The sequence below is a fragment of the Globicephala melas genome, chromosome 10 (genome assembly GCF_963455315.2).
Source record: "Globicephala melas chromosome 10, mGloMel1.2, whole genome shotgun sequence".
Lineage (NCBI taxonomy): Eukaryota > Metazoa > Chordata > Mammalia > Artiodactyla > Delphinidae > Globicephala > Globicephala melas.
The window spans coordinates 70,276,336-70,297,205 of NC_083323.1; the positions used below are offsets into that span (position 1 = coordinate 70,276,336).

General features: G+C 37.3%; 1 protein-coding gene across 2 annotated transcripts in view; it reads right to left on the reverse strand.

The window, feature by feature from the left end:
- Nucleotides 1-20,870, reverse strand: part of PDZRN4 (PDZ domain containing ring finger 4) — a 374,440-nt gene that overhangs the window by 130,243 nt on the left and 223,327 nt on the right. Inside the window, exon 1 of one of the 2 annotated variants that reach the window (XM_030835380.3) lies at nt 16,422-16,534. The exons of the other annotated variant lie outside the window; for it this stretch is intronic. Within the exon in view, the coding sequence (XP_030691240.2) occupies nt 16,422-16,490 (69 nt within the window). The 5' untranslated portion in view covers nt 16,491-16,534. Of the gene's footprint in view, nt 1-16,421; nt 16,535-20,870 lie in introns of those variants that run through there. 2 annotated transcript variants of the gene reach the window in all.

Here is a 20,870-nt window from a genome sequence, read left to right on the forward strand (position 1 = left end):
AGCACTTCACAAGTATTTATCAGATCTGTATATGATTGATGGGCGGAATCCTACAACTGGGGAAGAGTGTGAAAGGAGGTTCAGTACAAACTGCTTCTCTAATTATACTGCTATTTATTTTGTCATTTTATTATTTTATTTTTGTTGTTACAGTTGAAAGGGAACTGTTTTTCTCAGAATGCCCCAACTGATGATAATTTTTTGAGGCCTAGAAACACAACTCTTTTGTATTTGGATTAAAATGAATTCATTCTTTATTCCCACCACTAATGTTCAATGACCCAGATTTCAGGCTTTCAAGATCTGTAAGTTATAAAATGGCAAGACTGGTGTTTTTGTGGGTGTGTGTGTGTGTGTGTGTGTGTGTGTGTGTGAAATTTTACTACCAAAATGTTTACTAAACACTTTTCTGTGAGGGGATTCTTTCAGTGTTCTAGTTTCTAAGACAACTCTTTGTAGGCTACTCCATAAGATTGCTATTTTTTTTTTTTTTTTTTGCGGTAATCGGGCCTCTCACTGTTGTGGCCTCTCCCGTTGTGGAGCACAGGCTCTGGACACGCAGGCTCAGTGGCCATGGCTCATGGGCCCAGCCGCTCCGCGGCATGTGGGATCTTCCCAGACCAGGGCACGAACCCGTGTCCCCTGTATCGGCAGGCGGACTCTCAACCACTTCACCACCAGGGAAGCCCAGATTCCTATTTTTAATGCTTGTTTTCTGAGCTTATATTTTATTTCAGTTTTTAAAGAAGCAGTACATGTTTTAACAAAATACCCACCTCACAAAAGAAATCAACAGAAGATTTTTTAAAATGCTAGGATAGAATAAAAATTGAACTGTAAACTTTAAGGTTATAAAATCTTAAAGTCTATTGCACTGGATATGATTCCTTAATCATATCCAGTGCAACAGCCTCACTGCACTATCCAATGCAGTAGTCATTAGCCACATGTGGCTACTGAAATTTAAACTAACTAAAATGAATAAAATCAGAAATTCAGTTCCTCAGTTACATTAGCCACATTTTAACCAATCGATACCCACCTGTGGTTAGTGGGTTAGTGGCTACCATACTACTCAACAACACAGATGTAGAATACTCCCATCAACACAGAAGTTTCTCTTGGATGGTGTTAATTGAGACCCTTTTTTTACATAAGTGAAAGGAGCTGACTGTAGTCTGATTAGTTCCATTTGCCCCAAAGTTGGTCCAAGTATTTGTATAGCACATGAGCATTATTGCTAAAAATGTAAACGAGCTAGGCCACATCCAATGTGACAGCTGTTCACAGACATGTTCCTATGGTCAAAGTCTCAGAATAGCTCCTGCCATCCTTGTGACCAAGGTCAATATGGAAGAATGTTTTTTACTTTCCTGACTTTCCTTGGACCATATTATCCATAGTATTCAAATAACCCCTTTGATCCCTGGGCAGTGGGATTCTTTTAAGGTAATTCCAAAATAATTTCTTTGGTCAAATTATTTAAAAAAGTGTGAAGTTCTTCGGTCACTTAAGAAATAAGTCCACACTGTTTCCTTTAACTCAAACACAGGAACACGAGGAGAAATGAGGTGTAGAGGCCAAAGCCTGGTAACTGCAAGTGGGCAGGTTTCCCTCCCCTTAACACATTAGATGTTGTAATTAAACAAATGTTTTGCGAGCACTGCAGAAATACCTTGCTATTCCGCAATTTGTTGAGAACAAAGATAACATTCAACAGATCCAAGAAAGACCTAGGATGATTGGGCCTTCCAAAATCACTGTGGTTTTGGCTTCAGTTTACAATAATAGTAAATTTAATTATCAGCTAGCACAGAATATAAAAGGAGCCATTACGATAGCTTATGAGAGGGGAAAAAATCTGACATTGAAGGCATCTGATCTAATTGATTCTAGTACTGAGAAGTCACCAAAATGACTCCTGACTATAAACAATGTAACAGCTATTAATTCACCTTATAAAGATCAAACATTTCAGAGGGAGGTTGAATTTTAAAGCATACTGAGTAATGTGGTTTTATAAATAGGGGACTCTGTTTAGTAAACCTAGCTAATTAAAGCACTTAATAAATGGGGGAAAACCCACCAGTCTAAATCTCTTGTTGGTACTAGAGAATTCTCATTCGCTCCTTCAGAGAAGTAATTAGTTGAAGGGCACATTTTTCTTCTCTTTGTTCTTTCCCATCAATTTTAATGGGTACAGAACATCAGTCACACAAAATGTAATAGGACAAGAAGATGGATGAGTATATTTGAAGCCACTAGTCACAGGACAGAAAATATCCTGATGAGGTGACCGTGGCAGCCCAGAGTGCAACAATATAGCCTGGGCAATATTTAGTAAGTGAAACTACGGTGCTCCAGGATTTGGTATTAGCAGTCAACAAAATCAATCTCCAAACACAAGTTATCACATTTCTACAGGTCAGACTTTCAAAGTCACATTCTCAAAATATGCTCCAATGACACTCTTAACTCCAGAAAATGATTTAATCTGGCAAAAAAGTAGATAAAGAAAAGAAAGACAATCTAACCTTAAGGAACCTGACGTTGTCTTATAAGTGATTAGAATTCCTTTGGAAGGGGGCTTTTATTATAGCCTAGAAATTATGCCCCTATATTACAGGATGAATTGGTATATGCAATGGATGCTTGCTGAGCACTGAGATCCCACCTTCAGGACCGAGGCACTCACTTATCCAGCCCCTGGGGGCGATGGGTGCTGCTGCCTCAGAGCTTTGTCCTGCTCTGGGTGCTGCCCTCAGCCAAAGGGAATCAACGGCCTTGTGCAAAGCTATGCCTGCTCGCCAGGAGCCGCCACCTCCAAATATTAGATGATGCAAGAGTGCAAAGCCACGCTATGGGAACAATTCTGAAGGGTCATCCCAGCTTCACAGCAACCCTTGCCGTTATCTGAGGTCTCTGTTGGGATTGCATTCCAGTCTACTTTTCCTTCTGCCTGATGCTACTGCTTTCACTCCCACACAGGTGTTGTTCCTGAGAAAGCTCTTAAGCATCTCATGTACAAATCTTTGTCTCAGAGCCTGTTTCCCAGGCCATGTAACCTGACAGTATATATAATCAAAGTGTCATTTTTTCTTTGTGGAGAATTAAGGTAATTTAAATACTGGGCTGAATGAAATAACCACAGATGTTCATATTCACAATTGGTAAATAATGTACTGTTACTTTGCTAGGATTTACACATACAAAAAGGTGTTTTTTTATATAACATAAAAAATGTAAACCATATGATATTTAATAATTTAAATGCAGTTTGATTCTTGTGGGCCTCTGTATCTTTATGTAATCCAGGAACTAATCAAATTGTATTAAAACACACTCAGGGGCTGAGGTACCATTTACTAGTCCTGACAGTTTCCTTTTTGAGGGATTCAAGGCAACACTAGGCATCGTATATATGACCACCCATTGGTTCCCACTTATGAATACTATGATGTTTTTAGTAAAATTTATGTGGCTATTTCTTTAAGGTCCTGTTAGACATTTGTCTCATATGCACTGTCTAAAAGTAACACTTTATAACAAGATATCTAAAATTCAAACTAAATCTATTTGAAAAATATCAGTGGAAGATTCTACGTCTCAAATTAATAGTGTTTTTTTTTTTTTTTTTTTTTCCATCTCTCAGGATTTTCTGTGATCTATGAAACACAAATAATACTAGCTGGAAAGCTGTGAATACTTCAAAGCCATCAAAGCAAACTTCAAAGCAAGGGCCCAGTTTTAAAATGATTTTCTGGTTGTTGTGGAAAGTGAGAACCAGGTACTTATGGGGCATAAATAAATAAATAAATAAATAAAGGTATTTATGGGGAACCGGGTATTTATGGGGAAGCTCTGGGGAGCAGTCATCAGCACATTGATAAGAGTGTTACTGGGTAGTTCAGTGATGCCAATGGTCAGTTCATCAGTCACAGACGAGGTGTCAATTAGCCAGAAAATGATAATCCATTAAGAGGACCACCTGATGAATGTGACCTTACATAGAAATTGCTGAGGAGGCTATTTATAGATAGCATTTGCTTTAAATGTTTCTATCACTGTTGTTTTTAATCAGTTATGAAACCACAGTTTCATTTTCCTGAGATTTAGGACCTAGCTACCTTGCTTTCAAGAGACTGAAATGACAGTATGAAAGATTCGTAAGGCCACTTCTTTCTAAATTAATATTTAACTTGGTTTTAACAGCTTTTTAGAATACGTAGTATCCAAATGGATCCCACACATCTGAAAAAGAATTAACAGTCACAGGCTCCTCTCAAATATATCTGTGAATAATCTACTGTGCAGATGAGCATCATAGAAATGAATCTGTGATTTTTATGCATCTGCTAAGATAACTTTTTTTATTGGTGATGTTTTATTTCAGGAGGTGGAATGGAAAAGACTAAATTAAGCCATCTAATCTATGCCAGTTCAGGAGGAAATATTTCCCAACACTTTTTAGTCTACATTTCACATCCAGTGAAATATGACTATTGCGTGGAGTACAGTCATTGACTTACTTTCTCTAGGTTCTACCAACTGCATTAAATATTATGTAGTGCAATTCTGAAAATATTTTTAATTTTTATTTTATTTTTACAAACTCTTGAAGGTTAATTAAGAGTAATTTACCCTCAAGTAGAGACACCACCCTTATATTTAGTTCTTAAAATGATCACCACAAACAAGACAGTAAATTCTTCTTTGCCTCCCTCTTTAGATTACCCTAGAATCTGGATAAGACTCTGGTCGGGCATTTCTGTTACAGTTTAGAACTAATTTTGTGGCAATAGAAAATTAATCCTGATTAAAATCCTGAGTTTTTCAAATTCAAAATCTTAACTTCTACCCTATCTGAGTTTTCTATCTCAAGTTATCTGGGGGTCACTGAGTTAGTTTCCTGAAAAGCTTCATTGATATTGGGTATAGGAGGGGCATTATCTTTACTATCATTATATTCCTCATGGCTCAAAGAATATCCTCACTTTACAAGTAATAATGTCTAATAAGTAAAATAAATATGGTTTTGAGTTATTGAAAAAATCTATTTTTAGTATATTATTGAATTGGACTAGGTTTTACTTAAAGCTTAAAGTTTTAAAAATGATTTTCATGGTCTTCTTAGGCTACTCTTTGCTTTACATGACCGTTATTGGGATAGCTGCACTTGGACAAATTCTCAGATTGGTGCTAGAGTAATTATGAAACCAAAGGCAACATCATCAGGAAGAATTCAGACATTTTGCAGTGTATTTTATAATGATCACTTTGAATTCTTTTTATAGTAAGGAGGGACAGAGATAAAATGAATATTGTAATAATTTAGCCATATTTTACTATTTCAGTGATGGATATAAATAAAAAGAAGTATGTATTAAGCCATTTTTACACAAAATAGCTAATTCAATTTTTTTCTTGTTTTTTGAATTTATTTTATTTATTTATTTTTTTATATAGCAGGTTCTTATTAGTTATCTGTTTTATACATATTAGTGTATATATGTCAATCCCAATGCTAATTCAATTTTACAGCATGGAAAGCAGCAAATGAAGAAACATGACAGTTACTAAATCAATAATCAATTCATCTCATCACACACAAAACACTGTTTTGCTTTATATGATATATACATATTATATTTTAGACACTTTATTTTTATCTATAATATAGTAAATCATTATCACTATGACATCTCACGATACCTTGTTCCTCTCTCTCTCTCTTTCATAGAACTAATATTATACCTTGCATTATAATTATTTGTGAACAAGTGTGTATTACTGGAGACTGTGCAACAGTAAACACCTTGAGGGCAGGGATCTCATCTTATTCTGCTTTTATATCACCTTCAACAAATTGCCCTGTACACAGAATTCACTTGGAATTTAGCCATTCATCCTTTACTCAAGAAACATCTATGTGGGTACTGAGTTAGATTGAAAACAGGGTTTTTGCCCTCCGGAGATTCAGAGACCAGTGAAAATCACAAACAAGTAAATTGAGAAAGGATACCATTTGGTACATGTTATGACAGAGGTAAGCACTGGTTACCTTGGAAGGAAAAAGGAGGGGGTATTCTTAAGTTCAGGGACTCCAGGAAGATTTCCTGGAAAAGGTGGTACCTGACCCAAGCTTTGAGGAGGGCTACAACTTAGTGAGCTAAAGGGCAATGGGAAATTCTAGGAAGAAAGGACAGCAAGGTATATTGACCAGTTTGACAATTGAGGAATAAAAATTGTATCATTATCCATCATGACTGGCAATTTTGAGAAAAGAACCTGATATGCTGAATCCACCTGGGTAATAAAATACTCAGTTTGGTAGAAAATGTCAGGGAATAGGAGTGCAGTAGGGGTGAAAGAAGGGCCGATAGAGCTTGTTTGTTTTTAGTTTGTTTGTTTCGTTTAGAAAAGCAATGACAATTTTTCCTTAGTTTTAAGATGTGAGTTCTCCCCAATATCTTCTTGTTTCTGAAATGGGGATGCAGCATGCAGTCAATACGGATATTAAAGGTGGTAGCTTGTCAACTCTGCATGCCCCCAGCTGTCCTTACACTTGATGATGAGCCTTGCAAGTAACAATACCATAAAACAGATGACACCTTCAAAATCAAGAAAATATATAATTTTGTAGTTTCTCAAATCATCTTGTTTTCAAAGAGAACTCAGTGAATACTGGAGACAAAAGCTTTCTTTTGTGAATGCAGTTGTAGCTATATCCCCACTCCTATTCCTTGATCCGATTTGTATTAAATACCAGGCACTGTATGATATGGTGGAAATGCAGAGATGCAGAAAAACTAAACATAAATACAGAAGGATCTGACTATATTTCAAATTCTGGAGGAGCTTTGGGAAGAACAACCTACTCTGTCTTGGGTTCAGAGAGAACTTCCCAGATGGTGAGCTTTGAACTGAGTTACAAAGGATTAGGGTTTTTATCAATATATGTGTAGGGGTATGAAAAACACACTAGGAAAAAGGGACATTTCAATGAAAAGCAAAGAGATGGGGAAAATCACGTTGTTTTCAAATAAGAAATTATAGTTTGGTTTGGTGAAAATTTGGGCTGTTAGGAATGTATGAGGAAAGACAGCAGGTTGTGAAGGATCCTTCATGCCAGGCATAGATTTATGGGAAAGTGGGGAAAGGCTTTCAAGCTCTCAAAAGTGGGAGTGTCAAGTCACTTTCCCATACTGACGGGCTCTCATAGGTGAGACAATTTGATTTAAGCTGTTAAAACAGATGGGGAAAGTGGTAGTAGAGAGGACCTGCTTCTCTTTGTTATACTGAAAAGGCCATCTCTGTAGAACCCTCTGAGGAGAAATATAAATAGCATCTATTATCCCACTGCCTTTCTTCATCCTTTCCTCCCTCCCTCCCATTTCTTTTTCCTTCTTCCTTTATCAGATGTTTATTGAGGACCTATGATGTGCCAGGAGCTCAGTATTTATGGATCAGTTTAGTGAATAAGTATGGAAAGCTCAAAGGGAGAAGAATATTTGATATTTATAATGAAATGAACATGGACTTTGGCATTAGGCAAATCCCAGTTTGAATTTCAGGTGTTCTACTTGCTGACAATATGAATTTGTCGTTTGATTACTTTGTGCCTTGGTCTTCTCATTTGTAGAATGGGGACAATATTAGCTAACTCACAGGGTCACTGAAATGAGATCATAACCTCAAAAGTTACCATTTATGGCATCCCCATAATGTGTTATGCCCTTTAAATATATCTCATTTAATCCTCAATAAAACCCTTCAAGGTTGATATTAATCAATTAAACAAAGGCTCAATGAAGTTAAGTAACTAATTCACAGTCAGAGAGGAAATAAGTGGTGCTATTGCTTGATTCCAAAGGCTCTGTCCTGTGCTCAGTGCCTCTCCTACGTATCACATTGTGCTTGGGCACTATTTTCCATGTTGTCTTAAAAGTGAGATTCACAACTGCATAGGCAGAACCAACTTCAAACAAACAAACAAACAAATAAAAATATGAGCCGCTAAGGAAATATAGAGCACACTTAAGGAGTGAATGGCAAAATCTATCCATTGCAAATCAACTTAGCATGGCTGTGCTCTTTTAAATAAAGTGCCAAGAAAACAATATTTACACATATTCTATCATTTAAATTGACTTCAGAGATGCTATTTGATTACATCCTTATGGTTTATAGAGCCCTGCAGTGATGCCTGGCACCAAGTCCATTCATTTTTGCAGGAAGATCAAGATACTCAACTCTGCTCATCCCATACCCTGCTTTGGTCAGGCCGTTTGTCCCGTTTTCCCTAAATATGTCCAATTAGTAATATCCTATGACTTTGCTTTTACAATAAATCCTGGACACCAAACATACTACATGGCTGACTGGATATACAATAATTATGCTGAATTTAAAAATAAACCTTGGCTCCTAATCTAAGCCACTCTAAATAAGCACTACAACCGTGAAGACCCTTAGATTATCCTTACCCATATAGAACTGCCCTTTCTCTGTAATGTCTGCTACGTTAGGGTTGTACATTTCCACATTTATATTCTAATTGCTTTGTGATTAAACACTTTGAAGACTGGCTTCTTAGCTTATGCTTCTTTTGCAACCTCTGTTGCTATCTAGCACAGTACTGAGCGCAAAGCGGGTACAGAGTAATTATCTGTGGTTACTCAAAGTTTCCCAAACCTTCCTTTACATCAAAAAACATTAATATCTGAATTCTACCATAATTCAATTATAGGAAAATATTACTATCACTGATTACAATAGTGGTCTTTAATCCATGGGTTTATTATTTTTTAAACCATACTTAGTAATTCTCTTTGTTCACATACCCTTGAAAAGAATTTTTAACTTTTTATTATTTAAGTAAAGGTACCTGAGACAGACCCTTAAGAGCCTTAGAAGTAAAAGGTTAGCTCAGAAAAAATCTAATTTCCACTGAGATGAGAGCAAGTTTCTAAAAATTTCCTATAGTATTTCTAAAAAGCTACATAAAGCAGCAGTGAGGGGATATCCTTCACTAGGACCCAAACTACCATTAAGCAAGATTTATAGCTTGTTACAAAATGGCACAAATTAGCAATTAGATGTTATATGTTGGAACACAGAATATGGGGCTGCTACCTTTTAAGCTTTTTGTTGAAAGAAACAAAGAATACTTCATAATAAACTTTAAAGCTGTTACTCCACATTGGGAGTGAAAGAATTAAGAGAGAAGGAACGAATACAGCTGGAAGGGAGATGGAGATGGACGGAGCAGGTTATATGGATGACTTTGGAAATGTTGCATTAAGATATGAAAATCACAGTTGTATTTGAATTACCTAGAATTCTAAATCTGAAGACAACATTACCACCCAGTGGTACCTAAATCCTTATTAGTCACAAGAAGAAGACATTTATTAAGAATAACACCTAAAATTCTTATGGTGTGTGCCGCAGAAAGGGTTATGAGAGAAAACAGTGATTGAGGCAGAGCTTGTTCTGGGCAACCTGCTCAACTTTATTTCACAAATTATAAACTTTTCAAGGGCAGAATCCTTCATAGAACTACAGTCTAGGGCCTCTACTTGAGTACCTAGTGATTTAATTTTTGTATCTTTCTTAACCATTTAATAGGATTGATTGAATACCTAGTAAATGACCTGTAAAAATTCAATATATGAAAATATACCCACATAAAATGAATTTATTGAACAGTGATTGGCTGTTGTGTAAAGATTTTTCACTATCAGTTAATCTTCATAAATAGTTCCTCTTGTAAAGTTCTGAAATCACAATTTGCTAAAGATAAGCAGCCCATTTGCTACTATCTAACAGGATTGGAAGTGAATAAATATGTGCATATGTTATGTAATCATGTAAATAAAATAATGTATTTTAGAACTATTTTCAACAAATATTGAAATTAAAGAATTTTCTAATCAGATTATCCCACTTAACTAGCAAATTCAGGTGAGATGAAGAGTCAAATATCTCAGCATATCTATTAGCTAAGTTTTCAGCAACATGTCTCCTTTGTGTGTAACATGGAACCAGTGAAAATGTTTTCCTCCAGTATTTCCTCTAAATAGAAAGATATGCACCTAGAGGTAGCTGATCTTCTCCTGGGTCTAGAACAATTCAATAAGTAGTGAAAATTTGAAGAAATTAAAGGTATACATTTAAAAAAATATGTGATATTCTGATCCTTATAGTAGAGAAAGGCACTTCATTTATTAAACCTACCTAAATCATTAAGATATTTATTTTTATTCATATCAAAAATGCTCTAACAGGGCTTCCCTGGTGGCGCAGTGGTTGGGAGTCCGCCTGCCGATGCAGGGGGCGCGGGTTTGTGCCCCGGTCCGGGAAGGTCCCACATGCTGCGGAGCGGCTGGGCCCGTGAGCCACGGACGCTGGGCCTGCGCATCCGGAGCCTGTGCTCCACAACGGGAGAGGCCACAACAGTGAGAGGACCCTGTACCGCAAAAAAAAAAAAACCCACAAAAAAACAAAAAAACTGCTCCAACATTTAAGGTTTTCTTCAAAAGGCTTGGATAAAGTAAAATCTAACTAAATGTACATGTTTTATTTTTTAATCACTATATTATCACCACCCTATGCACATCATAGTTCAAATGTGAAATCAATTTATCTTACTTTTCAAAGCAGAAGTAAAGGCAACTTTCATTTTTAACATTCACAATTTTAAGCTATTTTGCATTCTAAAAAAATCTGGGCTAAAAAAATTCGTACTCCAATGTTAGTAGTAACTCCATTTTTTATAATCTGCCTTATCCCAGAGAAACTTCTTGAAAGTGCAGTCGGCCTCATCTTTGAATCCACCACTTTCTGGATTTTGTCCACATTTCTCTATTTAGATGCTCTGTAATTGTCACCACTGACCTCGCTCCAGGTTAGGTTCTCCAGGAAGCCAATTCTGCGACAGAATTTAGTGGGAAAGAGCTGAGAAGCATTCCCTCTGTGGAAGGGAGGAAAAAGAAGCAGGACTGGGCAGAAGGAGAACTGAACTATGATGCAGGCCCAACAACAGTTGCAGGGAGCTCTGGAGCTCGAGCTGCCTTTCAGAGGGTCCCAATTCAGGCTGAGATGCCCAGGCCCATGTAAACTTGCATCCATCTGCCATTGGAGAGATTGAGCCTCCTGGGAGGGGAATAACCTTGGGTGAGGGGCTCTCTGCAGATAAGACAGTCCCTGAGGGGCTGACAGTGCTCTCAGCAGCTGGGGCAACAAGTCCTTCCTGAAGAGGCACCCGGGCAGCATACCACAAATTTTCATATCCAAAGACACTGCAGTTCTTATCCTGTCTGACCACATTGGCCACTCCTTTTTAAATACCTTCTCTGCTTGGCTTCTCCCACTATTCTTCTCTTCCTTCTCACTCTATAACAGTTTCACTTTTTCTCCTTTTCTTTCTTCTCCTTTTTGTGTTTCTTAATATTGTGTCCTTGGTTCACAACTCTCCTCATTGTTCAGTTTTTCTCCTCACTTTTTATATCCTTCTGGGTGATCTCATCCACCGAACACATATATGCCAGGTCTTCATTTTGAATATTCACTGTCTGCCAGCATTGCTCAGATAGCCCATGATGAACTCAGTGGCCTTCTCTCCTCTTTCCAGAACTCACTTCCCTTCTCTTATTTCTCCTCTGTAAATTTCACTATACCTCCCTGGTCTCACAAGCCAGAAGCCTAATGAATTTACCTCCTCAGGGTCTCAATTCTGTCCTCGCTTTTACATGATTTCTATCACTAACTAACTCTGCAACAGCCTCCAAATTAGCCTCCCTTGTAGTTTTGCTATGGTACCTACCCCATCCCCAACCCAAGTCCAATGTCCCCAGACACACACCACAGCCAAGTCTACACTCTTAACTTCTAACAGAGTGATTTCTCCCTCTTTAAAAACAAACAAACCAACAAACAGACACAATCCTGGGACATGGGATACTCTCCAAAGCCTGGTGTTGCTCACCACCTCTCAGGCCATGTTCTAGAGCTTGCCTGCTACTTGAGGTTTTAGTAACATTTGTCGCTTGTAGTTCCCCTGCTCCAGGTCCATTCACACCTAGCACCTGTTTGCCACCTCCATGGACTTCTTTACCCTTCTATCTCTTTGATTCTCTCTCCCTTCTCATCCCCCCTAATGCCCGCCCCCACCCCGCATCGAGTCCCTTTGCACTCCTCCTGAAGTCTGTCAACATCTCTGTTAATTCAACATTTTCACTTATCACATTATATGAAAATTCTCTGCTTCTGTGTCTTCCTTCTACTGCCATAGTGTGCTTCTCAAAAGCAAGGACTGTCACATCTGTCTTTGCATCCCCCATGGAAAAAGTGAGGACTTGGCACATATTGGACAATCGAAGCTTACTGAAAGTAGTTTATTGAACTGAACAGCATATGGCTAGAGTTTAAGGCAGCTGCTAATTGGTTGACAAAAGCAAGACATTATTGTGATGTGTCCTCATTTTTTCCTCTGATTGTAAAGGATAGATAACCTCATTCAAGGAAGTTAAAATGAATGGAGAATTTATTATAGAAACGTACTGGAACTGGGGAAATGAGGCCTCTCTGAAGACCTGCTATTTATCATTTACGCTTCTCTTTCTCATGACCCATGTGCTCATAGAGACACTTTCTCAAGTGTCTCTGATTCTCAATATATTTTATCCTCGTAGATCTGGTGGACCACAGACCCTCAAGCTTCCCAGTCTACTTAAAGCCTTCTCCCTCTCTCGATCTCTCTCTTTCTCCCTCTGCATTCTAATCCCCTTCGTAATGGCCTGTTTCCCAATAAATATTTCTGAGACTGAAAAAAATCTAATTGCACCCTCAACTTCATGTACTAGGTGACTGCTCCTGGTTTAATCAGCTGTTAGGTATGGGGCAGAGAGGCAGGCAGAGTGATATGGTCTTTCACTAGAAGCTATGGTTGAGGCAGAGGCTATGGTCTTTCAAGGAACCATGGTGGGACTCAGTGAGTGTCTGCTGGCAGGGTGGAGGTTAAAGGACAGTCAAGCACCTGACCTGCCTTCAAGGAGTGCACAATTCAGTCACACACACTTGACGGTAATACCAGACAGATGAATGTAAAAAACAAGAAACTCAAAAAGCACAAGCAAAATGCTATGAGAGTTCCAAGGTGGGAGCAGTTCCAAGGCAGCTGCTGTCAATACTGTAATTGTTGTCACTGTCCATGAAGGTTCCATTTCAGTTTTGATACTAATTCATGGGTGCAGGTTGTGGGGAGACCTTCCAGTTGTGCCAAACCAGTCAATATCTGTCCCCATTTGGAACATGTTGTTCAACACCAATGAACACCCCCATTGATAAATTCCCATTATGTAATCAATCAAAAAGTTACATTCGATTTATGTATGAAAAATCAAACTTAGAAGTCAACAGATTTAGATATTACCATACAATCTCCCTCATAAATAAATCTGTTTTTAAGTCCGAAATGCCTAACAAGCTACTACAGCTCTCTTGGTCCAGCTGGCTATTTAATCAGATTAGTACAAAACAGGCAATTTAGTTCGTGTCAATAGAAGGGCCTTGTTCAAATTACCCATTTATTAATTCTTAAGAGGTTAATAAATAACCTACTTTGAATAAAATAAATCACTGCAGATAACAGTTGTGTTCCTGGCACATATAAGAGTTAATAGATGCATGAAAATTGCTTGGTATGAAGGTTACTGGATCTACACAAACCCTAGATTCTCGCAACTGTGTTCATACTGGAGCCGGATTGGCCCAACTCCAGCTGAAAATAATTTTCTTGAAGCAACATTCTTTTTCTTCTGCCAACTGAAAGCCTTAACTCCTCTGTAGGAACAAAAAATATCAACCAAATTTAAACGTGACCTCATTTCACACCTAGGTACATTATTCTGATTGTTTCACTGGACTCCTCAGTGAGCACATATGCTTTTGTTACAAATCTGAAACTGTATTCTACTTGGCCCATGTTATCAGATAGCAAAATCTAGAAATATAGAAAGAAAATTTTAAAAAGTTCAATGTCATAATGATTCTGTTACAGAGAAATAATCTTTTTGCTCTTGGTCATGTAGGTAGTATTCACTGCTAGTCTTAAATTTTCACATCCCCTGATAAACTTTAATTTGCCTTAGCTTGTAAGAAATAATAACAAAAGAAACAAAAAGGCAGGTGACCTGGGAATTATGTCTATAAGTAAATACATATGATTTGGATCATCAGGTGTTGATGTTTGTGTGAGCTAATTTGCTTTAATATTACCAGCTAGAAATACACAGGCTTCCAATCCCAAGTCACTTTTGTATATAGTATCCTCTCTTCTGGGGGCAGCTATGTGCCCTCGTGAACACCTGGTTAAGAACATGCTCACTTTCATGTGTGCTCTGAGCTGCTGCTCCTCCAAATAAAAATAGAAACCAGTCTGCAACACCACACGGGGCTCCAGTGTATGATATGAGCCTATCACTGGTTTCCTTTGATATCTTATCTATTCCATTAACTCAATAAAATAGAGCGCAAAGTTAAGGACAAACTGTAGGAGGGCTCCCCTTGGAAAACACACACAAGACCTTTAAGCTGGGGTTTTAACTTATCGAATAAAAGCCAGTTAAATGGAAGCTAATACTTCATTTTCACCCCCTTTATTAAAGATCATAAGCACTACAATTCAGGAGTAGAGAAAATAAAGTAAATAGATGAAGGAGTACAGGTGGAAGCAATAAAGAGTATGGCTTATCTATTTTCTCAAGATTTAGGAAGCACTTAAAGGCAAAACTACAGACAAGCACTTTAAAATTCTACAACAAAGCCTCCTTAACAAACACAGTGGTCCTTTCTGGATGCAGAAATCTGGCTTGATTTCTTAGCAGAAGATAAACAGCTTAACCGAGGCATAATCAGGGAAGATGCCACCTACTACTTCCTCCATATTATACTTTTATGTCAATTTAGTAATTCAGAGAAAAATTAGATTGATTAATCCACTCCCCTGCTCCTCCACCACCCAAAGAAAAACAATAGTATAACTCAAACTCTTATAAACCAAACTAAAGGGAAGTGTTCCACCTAGAGACTGTTTTCATGAGTCCAAGCAGATGAGAGCTTATCTAGGAATGAAGATGATTTTAACCTAGGCTCGCAAGTTTATAGTAAAAAGAGAAGCAAAAGGTATTGCCCTGGTGTAATTAACAATGTTAATCTTCCTTTTCCTCTCTATAGTGATAAAGGAGTCATTTTTATATTTAATTAATGCAGAGGATCATTTTGGAAAGTGGCTAATGAGCCTCTGATCACATTACCATGAAAATGTGCATTAACATTGCAACTAAGGAGGCTGTTTCATGTGTAGCAAATCCACTTTGTAATTAGCCCACTGTGAAATGAATCACGTCGGGGGAAATCTGAGGGAACCAGTAGGCAGTGGACACTTGGCGACCGCTGTGCCCACAGACCACCAACATGCCAAACACTGTCTTTCATCAGCAATATCATCTAAAAACAAAAGTAGTAGTGTGTCACATCTGGGACAAACCGGAAGAAGGGAGGAATAAACTTTATTTTGCCAAACAAGAAATTTGGACTTCATACACCCCCAGGGAAACCTGCCTAAATAAAATGGTGAATTAATAGAATTCTATGAAAACTCTGAAGGCTGGGAATATCATTTTCTTATTTTTATTCTGAAAAGCCCTCAGATATACATTAAAGGGACATCCAAATTTACACACATTTTTCCTTTTTATTACAATACAAATATTGTAATAAGCTCTTGAAATTAATTTCTAGTGCTAAACAGACAAAGAAATTATAAAAAGGATCCAAGAACAAATGATAAGAAAATTCCTTTATCTACTTTTTTAATCCAAGCCGAGACATAGCATGTATTTTTTTCTCATAAAATACAAATATACCAGGTCTTCCTCTTAAAACCAAAGCACAAATTCCTAATTAGTCAAATAATTCCTCTGACTAACAAGATTTGGCAAGAAACTTTTCCTGTCTATTCCAAATAACTGAGCTCACAGACCTATTAAATCCCAATATTTATGCAGACAATGATACATTTGATTTTCAAATGTCAACACTATTCCAAAATGAAAGAGGGGCTTCAAAATATTACAGACATGGATCTCAGTGTTACTCCTTTTACTTAACTGACATCTTGGCAGTAGATACAAAAAATTGTTAAAAAGAATCCCACAGGAAGTCATCTGAAGGGGGAGTGGCAAGGAAGCTGAAAACTGCCACCCCAAACCAAAATAAAAAGCCCCCAGCCAGCAAGTCTGCCCTTCATTCTGAAATCTACAGAAAGAAAAAATAAAGCTAGCCACAGTTCATTTACCATTTTTCAGACAAACACAAAGCCTGGCTATTTAGTTGCTGGTAACAGACCCTGCACTCACCTGGGAAACTTCATACAGCAGTTTGTAGTGTTCCTCTCTTTTCTGAAAAGTGCACAAATTGCAGCCCATTCTAACAAGCAGAGAGAGAGAGCAAATCTTCTAATTTCCCCAGAACTGAAAGGCAAGTGAACTGAAAGGGAATCACCCTCCAGACTTGACTACTGTTTTTCATCAGTCACTTCAGTCCAGAAACACAGACAAACCGCTGTTAGCTGGAAGCACAAGCCAGGGTGCTGTGTAGCAGCATGCTCTTCTTCGCTTTCCCTAAGTATTTTGCACTCACGGATACACACACAGAGTTTCCAGTCAGTTCATGGCAACACTCCCCCTGTCTCTGCATCAGTGCACATGACTACACAGATTCCAGCTCATGAATATTAATAGTACCTCATTGATTATTTATGACAGAACATGTTAGCAGGGAGGGGTGTCATAGCTGCTGCTGGTGACAGATGAATATTCACTAATTAAGAAGCAAATGTAGTGTGGTTAAACAAAATTCACTTGTGTCAATACCATCTCTGTTTATTAAGGATAGAGAGGTTGAGCATAGGGCATTTCAAAGAAGAACATACACTTAATTTCTCCATTAATGTAAGCTTTTAATATGGGAGTAAGAAATTCAGAAACAGAAATATTATACTTAGTTCACATCTCCATGTTTTGTCACAATTAGAAGAAATATTTTCAGTATTATTAAGTCTAGGGGAAGATGGATAGGAGCAATTATTTAAATTTATAAAATAAACAGAGGCAAAGGAAAATTTGGGGAGTGATGTGGGAAAGGAACAGAAGATGGGGGTGTCATTCAGAGTTTTAATCCTGATCCTACAAAAATAACTGAATAGTTTATATGTAAAGACCATTACTTACTAGGAAGGAAATAAGGCATATTTTCTTAATCTAAATAAAGAACATTTAAGCAAGTATCAGTAGATATACTTGTACAGATAATAAATTTTTTAATTAGATAATGGGGCATATCTATTGAATGTAAATTTGCAGCCTTGTAATACATGCAGGTCTATATTTAAAAATTAGATAAACACAATGACTTTTCTGAGAAAAATTTCAAATGCATATAGTATTTATGCTAATTTTATTAAAGTCATATATAATATTTCAGAAAGCTGACACTGGTAATATTTAAATTCTAATGTAATGCACATTGACTCCATTTATGATTCTATACTTAGAGTTCATAATATACAAAGGTGAACACAGACTTAAAAACTAAACTTAAATGTTTAGATAATAGAAGTAATGAATTTAATTTCATACTCTCGCAATATATATATTGTATTGCAAGCTGGCATTTTTTGTCCCTTAAAGATATGCTGCAAACAGCTAAAGCAGATAATAAAAGAAAATTCCTTTTGTTCCTGTACTGACTTATCCACAACCTCTGCTAATTAAGAAGTATGTCCTTGTACCAGCACATCTTTAAACTGGACAGGATAGCAGGTGGGTTCCAAAGCAAAAATAATTACTTGGAAACTGATGACTCTGGTTAGGAATTACATTAGATCCTGAAGATTTTTAATTGCTCAACACTTATGGATAGCTACTTTTGGGGGTCCAATTTCCTAAAAGTGCTTTGTCAAATGTTTAGAATCGATAACAGGAAATGATTCTAATGAGTGCTAATTGTTAACAAATTGGCTTTGCAACTAGCAACACCTCAACACCAGCAAGGAGCCAGGAGATAAGCAATCATCTGCTGCTTATCAGTCATTTCCCTTGGGATGTAATAATCCGATTTTTCTGGGCCTAATTTCACCTAACAGCCTGGATGAAAGCCAAGCTAAGAGAACTAGATGAAAGCGGCATCATAATTGAGGATCTGATGTGAACAAAGTTTACCAGGACTTCCTGCAAATTAGAAACCACTTGTAGTAAATATTAATTATTTTGATTCCTTTATGAAAAGGATATTTCAAGGAAGTATTTGAGGGGACCTTTGTGAAAGTCAGTTGTGGCCACAAACAGATGCAACCTCCTTAGGTGCAGTTGTAAAATATATATGTTTGATGCTTTTTAAAATTTTAATTTTCTTTGACTCTCTACACCACTTCCCATGAAGTGTTCTTATGCTAGAGATCACATCCTCAAAGCAAGCATTGACGGTTTTTTGAAGGATTCTATATTGCTGAGCTGTGATAGAATTAATGACTCTCAGATGTTTAAATTCTGTGCTTTAAAAAGTCAGATCAAGGAATTAGAATGCAGTAAGGCAAGGATGGTTCACTCATCTATCAATGAAAGTGTTTGCTTCCCTTACTGATAAAAGTCTTTATGCAACAGGTTTTGAAAGCTAAGTAGGAAACAATTATTGAAGCTATGGTTGCTTATTGGGGCTTTCTTATAATATTTTGTAGTTGGTTTGTAAAGAAAAATTAAATAATCACAGCTTTAAAATATTTTCTTAGTCATAAAAATGTAAAGAACGAACAGTGAAGTAAGAAATTTCAAATTAAAGCTATTCTTTCAGCAATAGCTTTTTGGCTGTTTTCTTTACTCATTACTATTTCTGCTGTTCTCTAATTTCTATCTCAGGAAGCAAAGGCAGCTTCTCCAATCATTTATCAAATGCTGCCCTTGGCCCATGCACCTTGGAAAGTTTCCATCTTTTGCTCCTAATGGGTTCATCCTGGAGAATTGAAAGGTGATTTGAAAAAAAGAACTATAATTCCAAATTTCTCTAAATTTCAATAGAGAATGAGGGTTAGATTTTTCCAATGACTAAACTGTGAAATCTTGTATTAGAATATAAAGTTTGAAGCAAATAGAGACAAATGAGTTAACCTGAACAATGTTTTAACAATGCAAATAGATTAGATATTATCTGTCTTGGACAGTAATAATATGGAAGAGTACGGGTTAAAAATAAACAGAGAATAGATGTTTATCTTCCCAAATATCCTTAGGAACAAATTCATCAAAGTGTAAAAACATATGTTGGGGTGGGTATATATTTCAAGATATAGTTGTTTATTTTAATTGCTTTTAATTTATGTTAGTTTGCTCCCCTCAAATGCAGTGGCATTCAAAATAGGAGATGTTCATCAAGATCTGGAGTGCTATATAAGAGGGCTCAGTGAGAAGTAAATGAAAGAAAGGAATCCAGCATTTACCTTGCTTTTCCTATATAAACAGTACTACTAGACTAACCAAATAGTAGATGAGAGGAAGTTTCTCTTTATAGAATTATGCCAGCTAACAAACCAAAAACAGGAATGATAGAGCATGCCCATGCCAGCAGCCCCTAATTATTTAATGGACCTAGTAGTGAGAATTAATGGCTGCTGACATGACACACTCACGCATACACACACACAGGAGATAACTGGACATCGTGTACCCCCTGACAGAAGAAAACGACACCTTTCCAAAAACGAGTCTTTCCCAAAGTTGAGCAAATTACATGGAATGTGGAGGACCAAGGAGCATGTTAAATTATGCCATGGAGATGCAGTCAGCCAAATTCAGACTGTGGGCAACTCAACATCGATAGATACACATTCCAGTTTCTGAGAGAGAGGAAGAGAGAGGGAAGAGGGGAAGGGAGCTAGAGAGAGGGAGATATGATGGCTAGGAAGTCTACAGATTGAAAGAGACTTTAATGACATTTTATAAACAGACATTACTAAGCTATATGTTTGGGTATGCAAATCATTTGGGTGATAAAATGATAAATAAACCTAAGAAAATGATTACCAAAAAAGTCAAGAGGATGGTTACTCCTTAGGGGTAGAGAGGGGGCTGTGTTTGGAGGGGACACCAGAAAGTTTCAGCGTGGCTAACGAAGTTCTAACTCCTGATCTGGGTAGTGGTTTTACTAGCTGGTCATGTGATAATTCATTTAATTGAGCTTTGTTTTATGTGTTTTCTATATTTTTCCTACATTTACAAGAAAAGATTTTAAAAACTAATTAACAAAGAGGGTGTACCTGTGTTCCACCCCTGGTGGTCAATACAGTACACAGTTGCAAGCCCTACCAGAGAGAGATGGACAGTCCAAATGTGCCTATTTTGAGCCACCGATCCCCTTGAGTCTGTGACAGCTGCCATCAGTTGCATATGATTCTTTCTCTATTGCCTTTGCAATGACTGGGGCTGTTTCTCCTATGTGGGTGTGGATGTTCGGTAAGTAACTCCACTCTCTGACCCTGTCTCTATCCTTGCCACAGTCATGTGTGGATCTTCTAACTAGGCTGTGACTACCTATCTTGACACCTAGTATACAAATTTCCTCCCTAGTTTCAAACTTGCATTCATTTTAGGGATATATCTGGGCACTTTTGAGTAGCCACTTAGCTGCCTAACATTTTCTAAAGTTAATATCTTATATTCAATCACAAAGAACTGAGGCTCAGAGAGACAGGGACTTGCTCAAAGTTAAACTGAGTAAAGAGATCTGAACTCAGTTCTCCAATTACAAATTCTGTG